General features: G+C 45.7%; 1 protein-coding gene across 1 annotated transcript in view; it reads left to right on the top strand.

Moving 5' to 3' along the window:
• LOC134409345 (connector enhancer of kinase suppressor of ras 2-like) overlaps positions 1-17,817 on the top strand; it is a 376,171-nt gene that overhangs the window by 264,915 nt on the left and 93,439 nt on the right. The window contains exons 12-13 of the mRNA XM_063142057.1: positions 7,197-7,283; positions 8,627-8,786. Coding sequence (XP_062998127.1) covers positions 7,197-7,283; positions 8,627-8,786 — 247 coding nt within the window. The remainder of the gene's footprint in view (positions 1-7,196; positions 7,284-8,626; positions 8,787-17,817) is intronic.

The following is a 17,817-nucleotide window of genomic DNA, read 5'->3' on the forward strand; positions in this document are numbered from 1 at the left end:
GAAGAAGCCTGCGTTCTCCCATTCAGGTTGACGCCGAGTGGCAATGACAGAGATGCTAAGGCCATTTCTACACCAGCCCGGTGTAGAGGGAGGGAGTGGGGAGGATCTCACAAGATCCTGATCATGAGTCATCCTCCCCTTAGTCCACATGTGGGCGTGACATCCCGGGAGGAAGGAGGGTGTTCTGCCCACCATTTTTAAATTTTATTTTTAAAGGAACTGAGCGCACATGTGCTCCAATGAACAGTGAATTAAAAAGAAAGCCCTGACCCCTCTCCCCCCACCCACCCCCGATTCTTCGTGGCCTGGCTCCTTCATCTACTGCTCCCTGCTACTCGTGGGGAAGAGGGAAGAAGGCAGGACAGGCGGCCACACCTCCCGCAGTCTTGGGATGATCCCAAGACTGCGGGAAGAATCAGATTTTCCCAGGGATTATTTATCCCGGGGGAAACCCACGCTGATCCCCCTGCCCCGGGAGTCCCTGTGCATCATTTGGATGCACAGGGACTCGGCCGTGACCAGCCTGCATTTTTGGGCTTGTATAGGAACGGCCTAAGATGCTGGATCCTGGCTTGAGAAACACAAACCACAAACACACACGATGCCTCTGAGAAGATTTATTAGGGAGGGGGTGTCTTCTCCTCTTCCCGCGTATCAATCAGTGCTTTGCTGGGTTGCGTGATTCGATTAACAGCGGAGAGCACAACTTAAGTAGGACTTAATGCAACTACTCTCTCCACTCTCAGACTTTTCCCCGAGCAAGAAAATCTCATTGGCATTTTGCCTTAATAGAAGGATCAAAGAGAAGCTGGAATGGCTTTTTGAAATGTGAGCCAATAAGATGGATTTGGCTCGCTTTCATAAACTACGAGCGAACAATGACTTATAGTTAAGACACCCGCTACATTATGCCAGTGTCAGCTTCCAGTAGTGTTTAAATTTTCGTCTGATGTTCATATTTGGGCCTTGGCATCTCTTAGAGGAAAAGAATGTGAAGAGGAGCAGATTAAGGGTGCTTTGTTAAAATCCACGGGGTTCTTTCTAGCAGTGTGCATTCGCTCTGGGTGAATCCTGTAGCAAATTGGGCCTCTTTGGAGAGATTTGGGACTTGGCCAACATGAAACGGAATCTGCCTGAACCAAATCTGGTTCATCCTGAAGTCTTGGGAGCAAACTGGAGGGACACAGACGCAGAGAGTGCGCCGGCAAACGTTGATACAACAATGGGGTTGTGTAATCTCTGGCACGTAGTGGCAACAGGACTCCCAGCGATGCAGCACTTTTACTTTTTTATTGGCAGGGATGCTGATTTTGTCCACACCTATTCCGACTTCACTGTAGGGCTATAAGGAACTTGTACAATCCACTATCTTTGAGTTCTGCAGATTGGCAGGAATCTTCCATTCCGTCCTCTGCTCATTGACAGATATGGATTCCCCACCCCCATCCCCCGGAAAAGTACGCCCCAAAAATCCATTAGAATTACCAGAGGTTTGGCTGGTACATGACCTTTTGTGTACCCTTTGTAGGTCACTGTAAAATCAATGAGCAGAGCAGACACACAAACACACAAAACATGGCCACACCACAGAGGGTGAAGAGAGAGATATTTGGTGTGAGAGAGCTTCTTTTTTAAAAGCATATATATTACCCTATTTTTATGCAACTCCTGTCCTTTTGAATGCCCAAAGTTGCATCCAATTCTGGAAAGTTGTACAAACAGTCTGCAGGGCCGGTGCCAGACTATTTTGCGCCCTAGGCAAGCTGAGCTACTTTACCCCCACCCCCACCCAAAAAATGCCAACTTTGATTTTTAAGAACATATGTTTCCGGGGGGGGGGGGGGTGGAGAGCACAAAACTTGAAACTGCTAAATTTATTTTAAAGTGCAAGAAATACGTCATGCCAATTATAGGGTGACCCTATGAAAAGGAGGACAGGGCTCCTGTATCTTTAACAGTTGTATTGAAAAGGAAATTTCAGCAGGTGTCATTTATATATATGGGGAACCTGGTGAAATTTCTTCTTCATCACCACAGTTAAAGCTGCAGGTGCCCTGCCCTCTTTTAAATCTGGTCACAGTATAACTGCAGTATAGCTCCTGCAGCTTTAACTGTGGTGATGAAGAGGGAGTTTCACCAGGTTCTCCATATCTACAAATGACACCTGCTGAAATTCCCTTTTCAGTACAACTGTTAAAGATACAGGAGCCCTGTCCTCCTTTTCATAGGGTCACCCTATAGCAAACAAATTGGAAAGGAACATCTATGGGTCTAAAATTCATTATTTAATAGGAATATCACCTCCAAATCATCCCCCCAACTCACACACACACACACGTGCGCGCAAACACACACACTCAGCATCACTCACTCCAAACAAACACACGCATGAACACATGCATTCACTCAAAGACCCCATGCACCCCATTCACCCATACATTCTCTCTCTCTCTCTCTCTCTCTCTCTCTCTCTCTCTCTCTCTCTCTCTCTCTCTCTCTCTTCTGGGTGCGTTCCGGAAGTCCAAACGTGGAGCCGCCCCATCCCCACCCCAAACGTCCCTGGCTTCATTTCAGTTGGGTGGGCGCGGGGCGCCATCTCGCCCACCCAGGCCCAGCTGAATCCTTGGGCCGGGCCGGCTCACAGCCAACACGCGTGAGTGCTGTGCTGTGCCCGGCGCCCCTCTTAGCTTGGTGCTCTAGGCGGCCGCCTGAGTGGCCTCTATGGTAGCACCAGCCCTGACAGTCTGATAGTCCACAGAATCTTCATGACTCTGAAAAGCTGATCCTCTATGAATTTTGATGGGTAGATTCATAGAAATCTACTATCATTTTGATCTTTTTTTGTGGTTTTCCAAGACCCTTATTTCTTCCTTGCTTCCTCTGTGCTTAGCTGCAATCCTCACAGTAGCTGGGGCAGGGGCGGGGGAGAGATGAATTTTTCCAGGAACAACAGGAAAAGTATTTGGGGGTGACTTCCTCTTGAATGGGCAATGAAGAAGGCCCATTAGCTTTCCCAAAGACCTGCTTCTGGTGGAAACTCTTGGAACTGAATTGTTGGTATGGAACAAACAGTTCCCTCTATTTCCCCTTGGGGATGCATAGTGTGGCATTACCCCCACAGTTTTGTTCCCTTGGGTATGTCTGGTTTTGTATGTCTAGTGAGTGCAGAATGCTGGACTGAGTGGGTGTGGCTGATGATGCTGTGAAGGGGGAGGAGCATAAATGGGGGAGTCTAGAGCTTGGGGGTGGTTGGTTAGTTGGTTGAGAATTGGGAGTTAGGATTATCAGTGGTGTGGAGAATGAAAGGAGATAAGATTTTAAGAGACTTAAGATTACTGTTTTTATTAAAACTATTAGATTAAACAGGTGAACTTGAATTTGAAGTAACTAAGATTTGTTAAACAAAAAGAAACATTTTATTTTGTTTTGTTACCTCAAACCACATGTCTGCTTGGCTTTATTACCTGCTCTACAGTTACTGTCATAAACACCTTCTATATAACCTTCAGCTTATTACATACACAGTAAAACCTTTTCAGATTCTAGCCTTTACCCTCTCATAGGAGGGAAAGGTTGTGTTTTACCCTAGTCTCAGGTAGTTCAAGTGGTGGCGCTCGGCTTGAGGAGGGTTTGTGTGTGACAAGGCCTGGTGCGGGAGGCCTGTGTCGCGCCATATTGGATTGCAGTTTTAGTCAATGGGGGAATTGCAATTTTTGGGGGGGGGGCGGAATGTGCATTTCTCCCATTCAAAGAAACTGGGGGGAAAAACAAGTGGCAAATGAGAATGTGCTGAACTGAGCTTTGAAGAAGTTTGGAGAATTTCCCCCTCACAGGAAAGCTGAGAAAACTGCATGCCATAGGAAAGATAATGAGAAATCACATCTGCACCCACACCTTGTGACGAAGATAAGTGCAAGGACTTCTCACCTCACTCAGGAGAATTTCATCAACATTTTCTTCTCCATTGGAAAGTAATTTCGTTTCTATCGAATCTAGTAAGAATGGCAAAAATGGGGGGGAATGCAGGAGAAATTTCTGGCTTAGTACTAGCCCACTCCAAACTCCCAAGTGGGGCTCTCCAAGGGCTGAGACATGAGTCATTCCAAGGCCTCATCTACACCAAGCAGGATATTGCACTATGAAAGCAGTATGAACGCAGTATATAAGAGGCAGGAGCCACACTACTGCTTTATACTGGTATTGAAGTGTGCTGAAAACTGTTGGGGCCCATTGACACCGACCATATACCGCTTTCATACCGCATTCATAGTGCAATATCCTGCTTGGTGTAGATTAGGCCCAAGTCTTACTTGGATATGCTAGAGAGTCGAACCTGAAATTTCCAGATGCTCCACTTTTTCAACCGCCTATACAACTGATTACTGCAAAGTTCATAATAATAAGGCAACAAGATAAATAAAATATAATTGCTCTCATCACACAGCACAAGATTGTAATCTGGTGGGTGGTGGGGGGAGAAAACCTGGCCTCTTCAAGGCATATAATGACATTCTGAATTAATGGCAGCTTATTTAGCAGGCGGAAGAGTGGTGAATACGTGTCACAAATCCGTAAACAGCAAGCTCTGTTTATCCATCTGCGTGGCCTGCACTTTCAAATCTTTGTTCTTTGCTGTGTATGTGTGTTTTGCTCTTTCTTTCCCTGACCCACCCACGCCAAAGCAGTAAAATTGCGGAAATGAGCTACCAGGCTGGGAAGAAAGGGGAATAGAAATTCTTGATTATATTCAGCCCTGTTTCTTTCTTTTTCTTTTTTCTTTTTTTGGGTAGCGCTGAGTTTATTTTTGGGGCTGGACATATTGGTCAATGTCTAACGTTTCAGAAAATAACTTGAGTGTCTAAAGCAAACAGGCCACAAAACCGGAGCCAGACTGGCATTTGCTGTGTGTGTGTGCATGTGTTTATATCGGCTGGCTGTCTCAGATGGGAGTTGACTCATGAACTGGAGGGTAGTTTTATGTGTGTTGATGATGATGCACATTGACAAGGTCAGAAAGATGATCCCGCATAGCCAGTTTTACAGATCTACTTCTCTCTTAATGGTGCTGCATTCCCAGCTTTCTCCCCCACCCTGATTTACTCAGAAGAAAAGCAGGGTGTTGGCATATGTACTCAATGTGGAGACAGTGCCAACCTGAACGATTTATATGAATGGAGCATTCTTTGAAGGCCCTGGTTTCAAATCATCTTGGTTGCCTTCTTGTTTTCACCCTGCATCCATCTGCAATTAGTCGTTCATCTATACTAGGTAACACACATGAACCAAATGCCTTATCCCTGCCACTTTCTGGGTGAGGCATTCAAAAGATGGAATAACAAGCTCTAAACTGTGGCTGATGAATGCCCGTTTGCTCCTCCCATTTTTAAAGGGTTCGTCAAAGGTCTTTTAAGCGCATGCTTGAAAATATAACATGTGAACAACCTATGAGGCCCAGTATTGGGCAAAAGGTGGGATGATGATGATGATGATGATGATGGTAATACATTGTGGCATGGTGTGTAGAAAGTGGATAGGGAGATATTTTTCTCCCTCTTTCATTATACTAGAACCCGGGGTCATCCCATGAAAATGATTGGAGGGAGATTCAGGGCAGATAAAAGGAAGTAATTTTTCATATAGTCCATAGTTCAACTATGGGATTGGCCACCACACGATGTCGTGATGGCCACCAATTTGGATCGTTTTAAAAGGCGATTTGACAAATTTATGTAGGTGAAGGCTACCAGTGGCTACTAGTCTTGAATGCTATCTGTGGTATCAGAGGCAGTAAGCCCGTGTACACCAGCTGCTGGGGAACATAGGTGGGGCATGTGTGCTCAGGTCCTTCTTGTGGATTTCCCATGGGCATCTGGTTGGCTACTGTGTAAACAGAATTCTGGACTAGATTGACCCTTGCTCTTATCCAGCATGACTCTTCTTATAATCTTAAATGGAGACAAACTTGAGTTACAAATATACCGTTCACAGACATCAACTCTTTGAGAAACCAGGCCTGGCACTAATTCCCTACTTAGAGTACTTTGTGGCTATGTCTTCAATGTCTGAGTGCCAATTACCATCCTAAATGCCTTGTGGACATGCCAGCTTGTTCAAAACCAATGTCATTTCTCGTCATGAAGCCATTTATTTACGAAAGCTTGGAGATAACATAATAAAACCATTAAGACTGATTCACACATGGGACTTGTTTAGACAACACACTAAGCCATGGTTAGGCCACTAACCCTTTTGCAGCAAATGGCTAGTGAACGTGTTTAAACCATGTTTAGCCACCATGATGAGGAATGGTTCGTGCGACATGCTACACTAGCACCCCAATGAGCACTGTTTGTTCTACGTGTTTCTTTTTCGTGTAGACGTGGCAGGCGAGGAAAGAGAGGATCCATCCTTGTTCTTTCAGCCCAAGGACCAAATTTGGTTTCCATGAAGCTCTTAGGAGCCACATTCCAGGGATGGGTAGAGCTGAAGAAAAAATGGGCAGGACAAAGTTAAAAGGGCTGGTGCCCAAAATGCCAACGTATTTTAGCTTAAAGCTCTTGGTGCAAGGTAACTATGCCTTAGGAGATAGTACGACAATGGAACCAGTTACCTAGGGAGGTTGTGGGTTCTCCCACACTAGAGGCCTTCAAGAGGCAGCTGGACAGCCATCTGTCAGGTATGTTTTAATGTAGACTCCTACATTGAGCAGGGAGTTGGACTCAATGGCCTTATAGGCCCCTTCCAACTCTACTATTCTATGATTTCAATCTTTCAACTAGGGGAAACGCTGTGCAAAAGCTGAGAAACCACCAAATGGTTGGTAGTCAAGGAAAATGGGATGGGGCCGGGAGAAACAGGTGGACCAGATTTGCCCCTGCATAGGTTGGATTAGGCCTACAGGCCTGAACTTCCACACCCCTATTTTAAAGGGTGAAATAGGGTTATCTTTCCCACAAGTGGTCTTACCTTCTGAATGGTCTTACCTTCTGAATGGGGGTCCAAGCAGATGACCCTTTGGTGATGTACAGTTTTACAATTCCAACACATTCTGGAAACTGCAATCACTTAACACTAACTGCACCAGATGGATAAACGTCCTGCCAGCTTAGCATGCACTGAGTCTTCCTAGTCCAAAGTAACCCTTCTTTTAATGAGTTCCAAAATGTTAATTGGTTTCCATTTGCATTTTTTTCCAGGTGATCTGAGGCCAGTTTCTATGCCAACAGAGTACAGCTGGATAGGAGAATCAAAGGAGCCAAATATGTACAAAAGGGGCAGCCGAGGTGAGTGGTTTTTTTCTGTGCCTGCAAGGGCTTACCAAAATTCTTCTTTCATTCATACTTGCTCATATTCTTCCTCTGAGCTCAGGGAAGGGGAATATGCATCCCTCTAGATGTTGTTGGATTACATGTCCCATCATCCCTCACCATTGGCTGGTTGGGGATGATGAGCTGAGTGGAAATTCTACTAGAGAGATTTGTGAAAGCTCTGGGTAGTAAGTCTTTAGGGTGACCATACGAAAAGGAGGACAGGGCTCCTGTATCTTTAACAGTTGCATTGAAAAGAGAATTTCAGCAGGTGTCATTTGTATATATGGAGAACCTGGTGAAATTTCCTCTTCATCACAACAGTCAAAGCTGCAGGTGCCCTGCCCTCTTTTTAAATCTGGTCACTCTAGTATAGCTCCTACAGCTTTAACTGTTGTGATGAAGAGGGAATTTCACCAGGTTCTCCATATATACAAATGACACCTGCTGATATTCTCTTTCTATGCAACTGTTAAAGATTCAGGAGCCCTGTCCTCCTTTTCATATGGTCACCCTACTTACAGTAAGTGAAAGAGCAAAGAAACAGTGTCTCAGTTTATTTCCCCATGGAAAGGACAAAAGTAATGTGAATGTTGTAGTTGTCTTAAGTAGCCGCCCAGAGAACTCCGGCTATTGGGCGGTATAGAAATGTAATAAATAAATAAATAAATAGCCTTGGTGTGCCAAAGAACAGTGATTTTAAAAGGCCTGATGGTTTAAGAACATCAGAGAGCCCTGCTGGATCAGACTGAGGGTCCATCTTGTCCAGCGCTCTGTTTACACAGTGGCCAACCAGCTGTCGACCAGGGACCAGCAAAGCAGGACATGGTGCAGCAGCAGCACCCCCACCCATGTTCCCCAGCAACTGGTGAGGCAATAGGCTGTGAAGAGGTTATAGAATTGCCATCTTTCTTTTCTTGTGTGCCTCAGCTAAGCAGTCGAGTCTAGAGATGGCGCCTAAATCGATATTGTCTGTAAATGAATATTGTCTGTTTTTATGCTTTTATATTTGGTATATTTGTTCTAAATCTTCACTGTTTTAATTTTTGTATACTGCCCAGAGAGCTTCGGCTATGGGGCGGTATATAAATGTAATAAACAAATAAATAAACAATACTTCAACAAGCCATTGTGGCTTGTGAATTCACTTGGAAATGTCCCATTTCAAGCAACCTCCAGAAGGAACCTGTTTGAGTCTTCTATCCCCCCCCACACACACACTACACACTATTTGTTTTCTTATGAACATTGAACTGATGCTCACCAACCTCTTTAGTTCCCCCCTTCACATTTTTCTCCACTTCCTCCCCCAACAACAGATTCGGAGAATTCACTCCTGCGGTACCTGAGCGACGACAAGATCTTAGTGATCCAGGAAGAGCCATTGACTCAGAAGGACAGCAAGCGGGATACCAGCCGAAGGTCGAGGAAAAAGGGCAAGAACAGTGGGAGTCCCAACTATCCAATTAGCCCATCCGTGTTGACCTCTTCCGTTAACGTACGCCTTGAACCTGGCCAGCAAGAAGTCTTGAATTTCTCCTTAGCCGAGAACAACACTGTCCCACTTTATCACGTAAGCTCCTGACATTCATTTGATACATTGGTGGCTTCTTCTTGTTGCTTGTTTCGTTTTGAGTTTTGTTTGTTTTTTCAGTCATTACAGTTGAGATTAGAAAGACAAAATAGATTGAATTGAGGCCCAAGCAATATATGGTGTTTGTTTGTTTGTTTGTTTACAAGTTAGGAGCCTCGTGTGGCGCAGAGCGGTAAAGCAGCAGTTTCTGCAGCTGAAACTCTCCCCACGGCCTGAGTTCGATCCCAGCGGAAGCTGGTTTCAGGCAGCCAGCTCGGGTCAACTCAGCCTTCCATCCTCCCGAGGTCGGTAAAATGAGTACCCAGTTAGCTGGGGGAAAGGTAATAACGGCCGGGGAAGGCAACGGCAAACCACCCCGCTATAAGGCCTGCCAAGAAAACATCAGCGAAAGCTGGCATCCCTCCAAGAGTCAGTAATGACTCAGTGCTTGCACGAGAGGTTCCTTTCTTTTCCTTGTTTACAAATTGCCTTTCTGAAACAAGTCCACCCCTTACCAAAAAAAAGCAGTGAACAAAATGCAAATATCAAAATACAAGCATGTACTAGTAATTTTATTGCTATGAGCCAAAACAAAACAGAAGGAAACTTCAGAGTTTTGCAACAAAGTTAGCTCTCAAATTTAGCCATCAACGCAAGTAAGGAAACACGCAAGCTAACATATGTTTCATTAACAAACATCAGAACGCATACAAATTCACTGCCTGTAACAGAATTCTTCCCAAGTCTAAACTCAGACAATACAGTAATAGAATATGATAAAGAAGCTTGGAAATGAAACTTCAAAACAACACTGCATTCATATAATAATTCTGCCAGGCTAAAAATCATTGTCATCATTGAGAGCCACAGCAAAAGAACATCAATAAAATAGCTACACGACTAATGAAACCATGAGAAGCCATTAGAAATGGTTTTTTTCCCTTTTAAATACTGCATCTGAGGGGGCCAACCATGCATTTCTTGGGAGGGAGTTTCATAAGTTAGGGGCCACCGGTGAAAAGACACTGTTCCAGTGCTCATTCATTCCTCTCTACAAGATTGGGTGGCCATATGTCCTCTTCTACAGAGGACTATCCTCTATTTGAAGGTGTCTATTTGAAGGGCTGTCCTATCTAAAGAGAAAGAACCACCCAAAATGTCACCCATCTACAGTTAGCACCTGGAAAGCAGACTGAACAAGCAAACCCCCGGGTCACAGTCTGCCACACTAAGGTGAAATGTATTGTATTTCTATTTAAAATGTAGTCATTATTTCTGAATTTGCGTCTATACATATAAGTTAGCAGATGCAAATTTTATGCCAAACAGTGCCCTCTTTTGTCCTCTTCTTTGACAATTTGTAAGTGGCCACCCTACTGCAAGATGCCCCAAAGGTGAGCTCAGAACTCTATCCTTGCCAGAGTATTGTTGAGGACTTCTGGTTTTTGTGTCTTTGGGGGTGTGGGGGAAAGGCTCCTATTCTAGGACTTGAACCTTCCAACGTAGTTGTATATTTTCTGCCTTATTCTACTTGCTCATCTGTGGCTTTTTCAAATCTCAGACCAGGCACCCCCTACGCCTAAGGAAGGGATGCTGTTTTATAGCCTCTAAACTGAGATACTGAACCTTACCAGGGTATTTGCATGGAACACTGACCATCTCCAGCAGAGTTTGGATTTTCTTTCATCCTTGGTTGCACCGTGACCGTCTCCCTGCACCAGTAAAGACTCAGAGGGGGATAACAGATTTATACGAAAGCAATACAGGGAGCGAGAACTATCACCTGGCCAATCCATCTTGTCATTGAAAGAGCGTTGGTGAAATCATAACTCCGGCCCGAACCTCATCATTGCAATTTACAAGTTTGATTTAACTGCTCCGAAAATGTCACAAATCTTTGCCGCCATTTAATCCTTGAAGCCATGATCCATTTAGTAGAAGGGTCAATGCCTTTTGGTGGGTTTTCTAATAATTAGGGATGGCTGAACTCACCCAGGGCTGAGAGGATGAGCAGTTGAGCCGGTGGCCGCCATTTTGCACAAAATGATGGCTTGCAATAATGGTGGGCCGCTCCCGGGCACTTGCCGAGCCTCGGGGCAACTGTCAACCAGGTCTGTGAGTGCCCCATGGCTCAGCAAGAGGGATTCAGGAGGCTGAGTGGGGGAAGGAGTCCATTGGTCTCCAACCCCCATGCGGACACACGCAATGCTAATGATAATGAAGCAACACACAGGGGCAAGAGGAAAAATGCACTAAGAATGAATGTGTAGCTTCAGCATAGGGTTGTGTTATCATGCAATGGATCCAGGACAGGCATAGATAAATGTTAATAGTGGCAGCAGATTTTCTATATAGCTTGTCCCTGAAATGGGTAGCTCTGTTTCTCTGAAAGCTAAAGGGTAATTTATAGTCTTCTCTTGAATCCAACTTAACCTATTTACAGGAACCCAACTCACAGGGATGCAGCATGAGGACTTTTTTGTTATTAGCAGAGATGTTGATGTCATTAGCCACCCCCACCCACCCCGGCTTCCCCATTCCACCTGAGTTTAACTGCAATCTTCACGGTAACTAGAGATGGGGTTGAATTTTCCCAGCAACAATCTGTTCTTCCTTGTTGTGATGCAAAGTCTTTTGAGGTGACCTTGTTTTGAATGGGGCAACTAAGATCCCCTAGCCTTACAAAAGATCTACTCCTGGTGGAGATGAAAACAAGTAGAACTGATTTGATCAAATATGGCTGAACACAGTTGCCTGCATTTGAGGGGACTCTACTTAGGATTGTGGCCATGGGGGCTGTCATGATGAGTGCATGGATTTAAAATTTTGCCACTGCAGAAGCATTGAGCATGGGCATGTGGTAGGTTGCAAGGGTAAGAGTGCTTGAAATGCCACTGGATGATGGCTCCTAACCACCACATGTCGTATTCCAGATGGGCAAACCACTATGAGAACTTAAGAAGATACCTGCTGGATTGGACCAAAGGTCCAATGTCCTTTTTTCTCACCAGTTTTAAAATCTCTTCACTGGCTGCCTGATAGTTTCTGGGCGAAGTATAACGTGTTGGTTATCACCTTTAAAGCCCTACATGTTTTGGGTCCAGGCTACCTGCGGGATCACCTTCTCCCATACAATCCGCCTCGCACACTCAGGTCCTCTGGGAAGAATCTACTTCAGTCAACCAAAACTAGGCTGACGGGTATTACCCAGAGGACCTTCTCTTCTGCTGCTCCCAGACTGTGGAATGGCCTGCCGGAGCAGATTTGTCAACTTGACAGTCTTTTAGCATTAAAAAAAGCAATACAGACTGATCTATTCCGGCAGGCCTATCCAGTGAAATTTTTGGATGTTTTTAGGATGTTTTAATCATGCATGCTATGTTTTTAATCAGTTTTTAATGTGTTTTATATTTACTGTTGTTCCCCGCCTCGATCCAAGTGGAGAGGTGGGTAAGAAATTATTATTATTATTATTATTATTATTATTATTATTATTATTATTATTATTATTACCCATGCCTCCAGGAAGACCACTAGCAGGATATGGAGGAAATAGCCCAACCCCAAAGTTGCTCTTTAGCATCAGGAATATATTGCCTTAACCCTGAACATGGACATTCCACATTGCTCCATATATTCATTCATTCATTCATTCATTCATCCATTGCACTTCTATACCACCCAATAAATGAAGCTCTCTGCAGGTTTACAAATATTAAAAACCATTAAATGGGTGCCATGAAGGAAGATGTAGGCCAAAAGATCTGGACGCTCACATGTAGGGATGTGGAGTTTTTGTAAAATCCATTCCATCTGCATTTCACGGATTGTCTGCTGAGCTTCCCAAATTAATGTGCACTTCCCAAACTAATATGTAAACTGGAATGCAATTATCCTTCAGGTTGTTCGCTCCTGCATTAGGGGAACGTATAGCATAATGGTATATATTTCTTATTTTTGAAATAATCTGCACTCTGCTTTCATCCGGTTCACAGATTTCCATTCTGGTTCTGCTCAATGTTGTGGTCTTTCTATCATCTCTCTCTCTCTCTCCTCTCTCTCTCTCTCTCTCTCTCTCTCTCCCTCTCTCTCTCTCTCCACCCACATATCATTTCTCTTGAAGCTACTCAAAATGATAACCCTTCAGACATAATTAAGTTGTTACGTGTTAGAGTTTAGCTTTGTTATACTTCATTAGTTCTAATAAACAAAAGGCATTTAGCTTAAAACCATTTTATCTGCTTGCATGAATATGCAAGAGAAAATGAAGGTTCCCCCCCCCCTTTGCTATCTGTTGCAAGGTGTAGTTATTAGTAGGGATGTGCTCCGCTTCTAATCGGACCAGAGAAGCAGTAGCGGAGCGGGGGGCTTCGCCTGCCCTTAAGGCGGAAGCGAAGAGGATTGGGGGGCCGGTGGAGCGTGGCGAAGAGGATCGAGGTGAAGGCGGATCCTTCGCCTCGATCCGGAGCTCCGCCGGAAAGGTAAGTGGGGTTTACCGGGCCCTGCCGCTGTCGCTGTCGCCCATGCGGCGACGACAGCAGGGCCCGGTAACGCCCCCCGCCCTCCTCTCCCTTACCTGCCTCCGTCCGCAGTCCGTCAGCATCTCCAATTGAGCCCGTGGTTCCAGCAGGAAGTCTGGGCCGCATGGCCCAGACTTCCTGGTGGAACCACGGGCTCAATTGAAGACGGCGACGGACCACGGACGGAGGCAGGTAAGGCCCCCCTCCTCCTTACCGGGCTGTGCCGCCGTCGCCGCATGGGCGGCGATGGCGGCAGGGCCTGGTAACCCCCCCTATGGGGGGGACCGGAGCTGCGATCCGGATCCGGAGCTCCAAGCGGAGCGGAGTGGGCACAGGCGGAGTGGGGGCGGGGCGGAGCGGGCCGATCCGAAAATGGCGGATCTTAAAGTGAAGCGGAGTGGGGGGTCCATGCACACCCCTAGTTATTAGGGTGCTGTTGAAACATCATACTTGTCGCATCACACTTGTTGCATTTCATTTTGTCTTCATTCACATTTTCCTCTCCTTGTTCCAATACTATGTTTCTTATTATAGTTATTGATTGGTTGATTGATTGACAATATTTTTACCCTGCTCTTCAGCTGAAAAAGGCTTAAAAGATTAATATTAAGATGGTCCCTGGCCTCAGGCTTACAATCTAAAAGATGTGACACAAAAGGAAAAGGGATTGGGAGGGAGAAGGGAAAAAAGCAAAACTCAGGACTTTGTCATATGTGTGTGTGTGTGTGTTTCAAATTAAAAGAACTTGTGATTTTAAAAAAAATTGAATGTAGGAAAAATCAATTTGTCAATTCAGGCCCAGGGCTTTGGGTGCTTAAGAGTCTGCATTTAAATCCCTGTGAATTCAGGCATATTTGTGGTGCTGAATTAAAGTTGCCACCTCTTATTTATTTTATTTTTTTGCATTTATATCCTGATTTTTTCCCTCCAAGGAACCCAAGGTAGCATACATAATCCTCCTCCTCCTCTCCGTTTTATCCTCACAACAACAACCCTGTGAGGTCGGTTGGGCTGAGAGTCCGTGACTGGCCCAAAAGTACGTTTCCATGGCCAAGTGGGACTAGAACCCAGATCTCCCAACTCCCAGTCCAACACTTTAGCCACTATGCAACACTGGCTTCTCATTTTAATTACCTACATGGCAGGCAGGTAAAAGATGTTCCTCTCCATGCTGAGAATAGCTTTACATGTTGAATTTGACTGGTGCAGGTAGGTGAGAATTTCTTTCAGTTTGCAATTGATAAGAATTTACCAAAACATGCAAAGTCCTTTATATTTGGGAGAACTTCAAGCCTAGGGGGAAAAGCGAAACTGACAGATTTGCTCATCTCTAGTTTAGGCAGGTGTGGATCGGAGACAGGGCCTTAGCTATGGTGAATCACCAGCTTTGGAATTCTCTCAACAGGGAGATTCACCTGTTGCCTGCTTTTCTGAGTTTTAGGCAGAAGTTTAACATGTTTGTATTCGTGCATAACAATATTGGTGTTTTAGCTACTGCTTGAGTTTGCGGTTTCATTTTTTAGTTTTATTGACTGTGGGTTTTTCTATTGATTGTATGTTTTGATCTTAACATAGTCAACATTGCTTATATTTTTGGGGAAAGCCATGTTGAAGGCAGGATGTAGGGATCTATTAAACAGATAACAGAGCAATCCTACTCATGGAAGTGGTGGTGGTGATGGGGGAGAGTAGAAGGAGAACTGTGGTGGAGATGCCAGCATGGCATCCATAGCCCTGCCAGCTCACTCTGATAGACTCCCAGGTTGGCATATTTCACAGGCCTATTTGGGGGAATGTTAGGGGGAAATGGCAGGGCACATGCCCAGAATGCCCCCGACATGCCCTGTACTGACTTCCACTGCTTTCCAGACAGTGACAGCACCACTTGGGGAAGACTTTCAGGGGTAGATGTACCATCCCACCAGAAGGCTTTCCTCTCCACCAGCAGAGGGGTGCAGACACCTCCTCCCAGGAAGCCTAGAATTGGTCCATAAAGGTGATCTTTCAATAAGAGGCCAATAAGATGCTCTAAGGCTTTAGCTAGACCTACAGGATAATGCAGGATGGAGGAGGGTGATCTCACATTGTGAATAACGTGAGATCCCACCCTCGTTTACATGTCACGTGAGGTGACCTCAACAAGAGAGCTGTCATGCCTGCCATTTTTAAAAAACTTTTAAAGGGCCGGCTGCGCACGAGCGACAAAAAGTAAGGTTGTTGTTTTTAAAAAATGATTTCCCCGCTCCGTCCACCCTGCCCCTGATGGAGCCGGGAGCTGGGGTCAAGCCACGGAAACGGGCCATACCTTCTGCGGTCCCAGGCTCAGCCCAGGACCATGGAAAAAGTGAGGCCAAAGGGTAGGGCTGTATCCCTGGGCCAGGGAGGGTTGATCCCTGCCTGAACCCGGGATCCACTGGACACACAGGGACAATCCCGGGTCTAGCAAAGGCCTCAGTGTTCTCCCAATGAGAAGACAATAAGTCATTCTTAGCCTTAGAGGCATGGCTTGGGCATAGAGGAAGTTTAGCTTCTTTATTTGAACACAGATCGTATTGACTATATCAACCCCCACGTAATGTAATGTAACTGCTTGTACTAACGGCTTTAAGCAAAACTGTCACTCAGAACCAGCCGCTTATATAGCTGGCAGTTACTAAGGGAAATGCCTGCTTTCAAAGTCTCTGTATTCCAGCTGAGTTTCTTTTCAACCTTTCCTCAGCACTTTCACAGTTGGGCATTTTGGGGAAATTACTGTTTTCATTACAGTTGCAGCGAGACACGTCCTGTAGGTAGCCAAAAGCAGGCTGATAGCATAATGGGGGGAATACGCTGAGGAAATAAAATTTACAGCAGTTGGTTAAGGGCAACTGTTGAGTGTGTTTTGAAAATCATAGCTTCTACCTTACATGGGTGGAAAGCTTAAAATGGCAATTTAACTGGAGACGCAGCATGTCAACAGTAAATTCATTATCACACTGAATCTTGTTGATTTGATCTAGCCTGGAACATTGCATGAACTTCTGGCCATCTATAGCATTCAGGAAGCTTCAGATCTTGAGGGCCTTTATAAACGTATCACAATGGAATGAGCAAAGGCACATCCCTGGATCAATCAAAGAGAATGCCCCCTTCCCCATTTTCCACATGAGGCCTTTGCTAGACCATAGGTTAGCCCGGTGTGAGCAATCCTACTCAACCAGATGACGCACAAGGGATCCCGGGCCCAGGCAGGGGTAACCCTCCCTTGGCCCGGGATAACCGGCACCACTTTTGGCCCAGTATTTCCTGCAGCCTCTTGCTGAGCCTGAGACAGTGAGCATGTAGACCGGTCCGGCGCTTTTCCCAGCTACCACAATTACTTGCGAGTAGCCGGGGAAAGCAGCGAACGGGGCACAGCACTCCGCAGGAGCGCTGCAGCCATCAGGGTAGGGTGGGGAGATCGCGGGGGGAAACGGAGCCATGGGGGATGAGGGGGGAAATGGAGCCATGGGGGATCGGGGGAATCGGAGCCAGGGGGGAGATCGGGGCAGGGGGGAGCGGGGAGAACAATTTTTTAAAAAATAAAACACTTACCTAAGCGCACAAGCGCTCGTGTGCATCCGTCCCCTTTAAGACGAAGATAAAATGGCCAACGCGACGGGGCTTTCCTTTACCCCATCGCGTCTGATGTGTGGAAAGGAGTGACAGCCCACACTGCTTCTAGCACAGGCTGGCCCCTCCTCACCACCGGATTTGCAGGTAGGTCTAGCAAAGCCCTGAGTTTCTGTCCCTGTCAACTTTGGTCAGATCTGCTTCTTCTTTTCTAACCTGTTTCCCTGCCCACTGGGTGGAAAAGTGAATCTACTTCCTGGGACATCACTCTGATTGCCTGGGACATCACTCTGCAAATATTTCTGGAATACTGTATGTCTTTGAGGCTGCCTCTCCCCAAACTGAGGTCATACTAGACATTCAGTGGAGATCCATGTCTGGGTGCAAAGGAAGGGTAATACTTTGGGCGGAAATGTGATGGATGGCAGAGGGGTGCTAACAGTGATGGGTGAACTCTCTCGAGCTCCGTTTGGGGCTCGAAACTGCAGAAGGAGCTGGAGAATGCTGAAAACAAAGGCTCATTCTTCTCATCAATGCTATCCCTGTCCCCCACAAACGTCCAAACCATTGGCAGCTGCTTCACTGAAGGCTCCAAGTGCATGAGAACATAGAAGAGCCCTGCCAGATCATACCAAAGGCCTCTCTAGTCCAGCATTCTCTTTGCCCAGTGACCAACCAGATGCCCGTGGGAAGCCCACAAGCAGGCTCTGGGTGCAATAGCAGCCTCCCATCTGTATTCCCCAGCAATTAGTATTCAGAGGCTTAACTCTTCTGATATCGGAGGTAGCATAGAATCATAGAATCACAGAATAGTATAGTTGGAAGG

The sequence above is a fragment of the Elgaria multicarinata genome, chromosome 15 (assembly GCF_023053635.1).
Source record: "Elgaria multicarinata webbii isolate HBS135686 ecotype San Diego chromosome 15, rElgMul1.1.pri, whole genome shotgun sequence".
Lineage (NCBI taxonomy): Eukaryota > Metazoa > Chordata > Lepidosauria > Squamata > Anguidae > Elgaria > Elgaria multicarinata.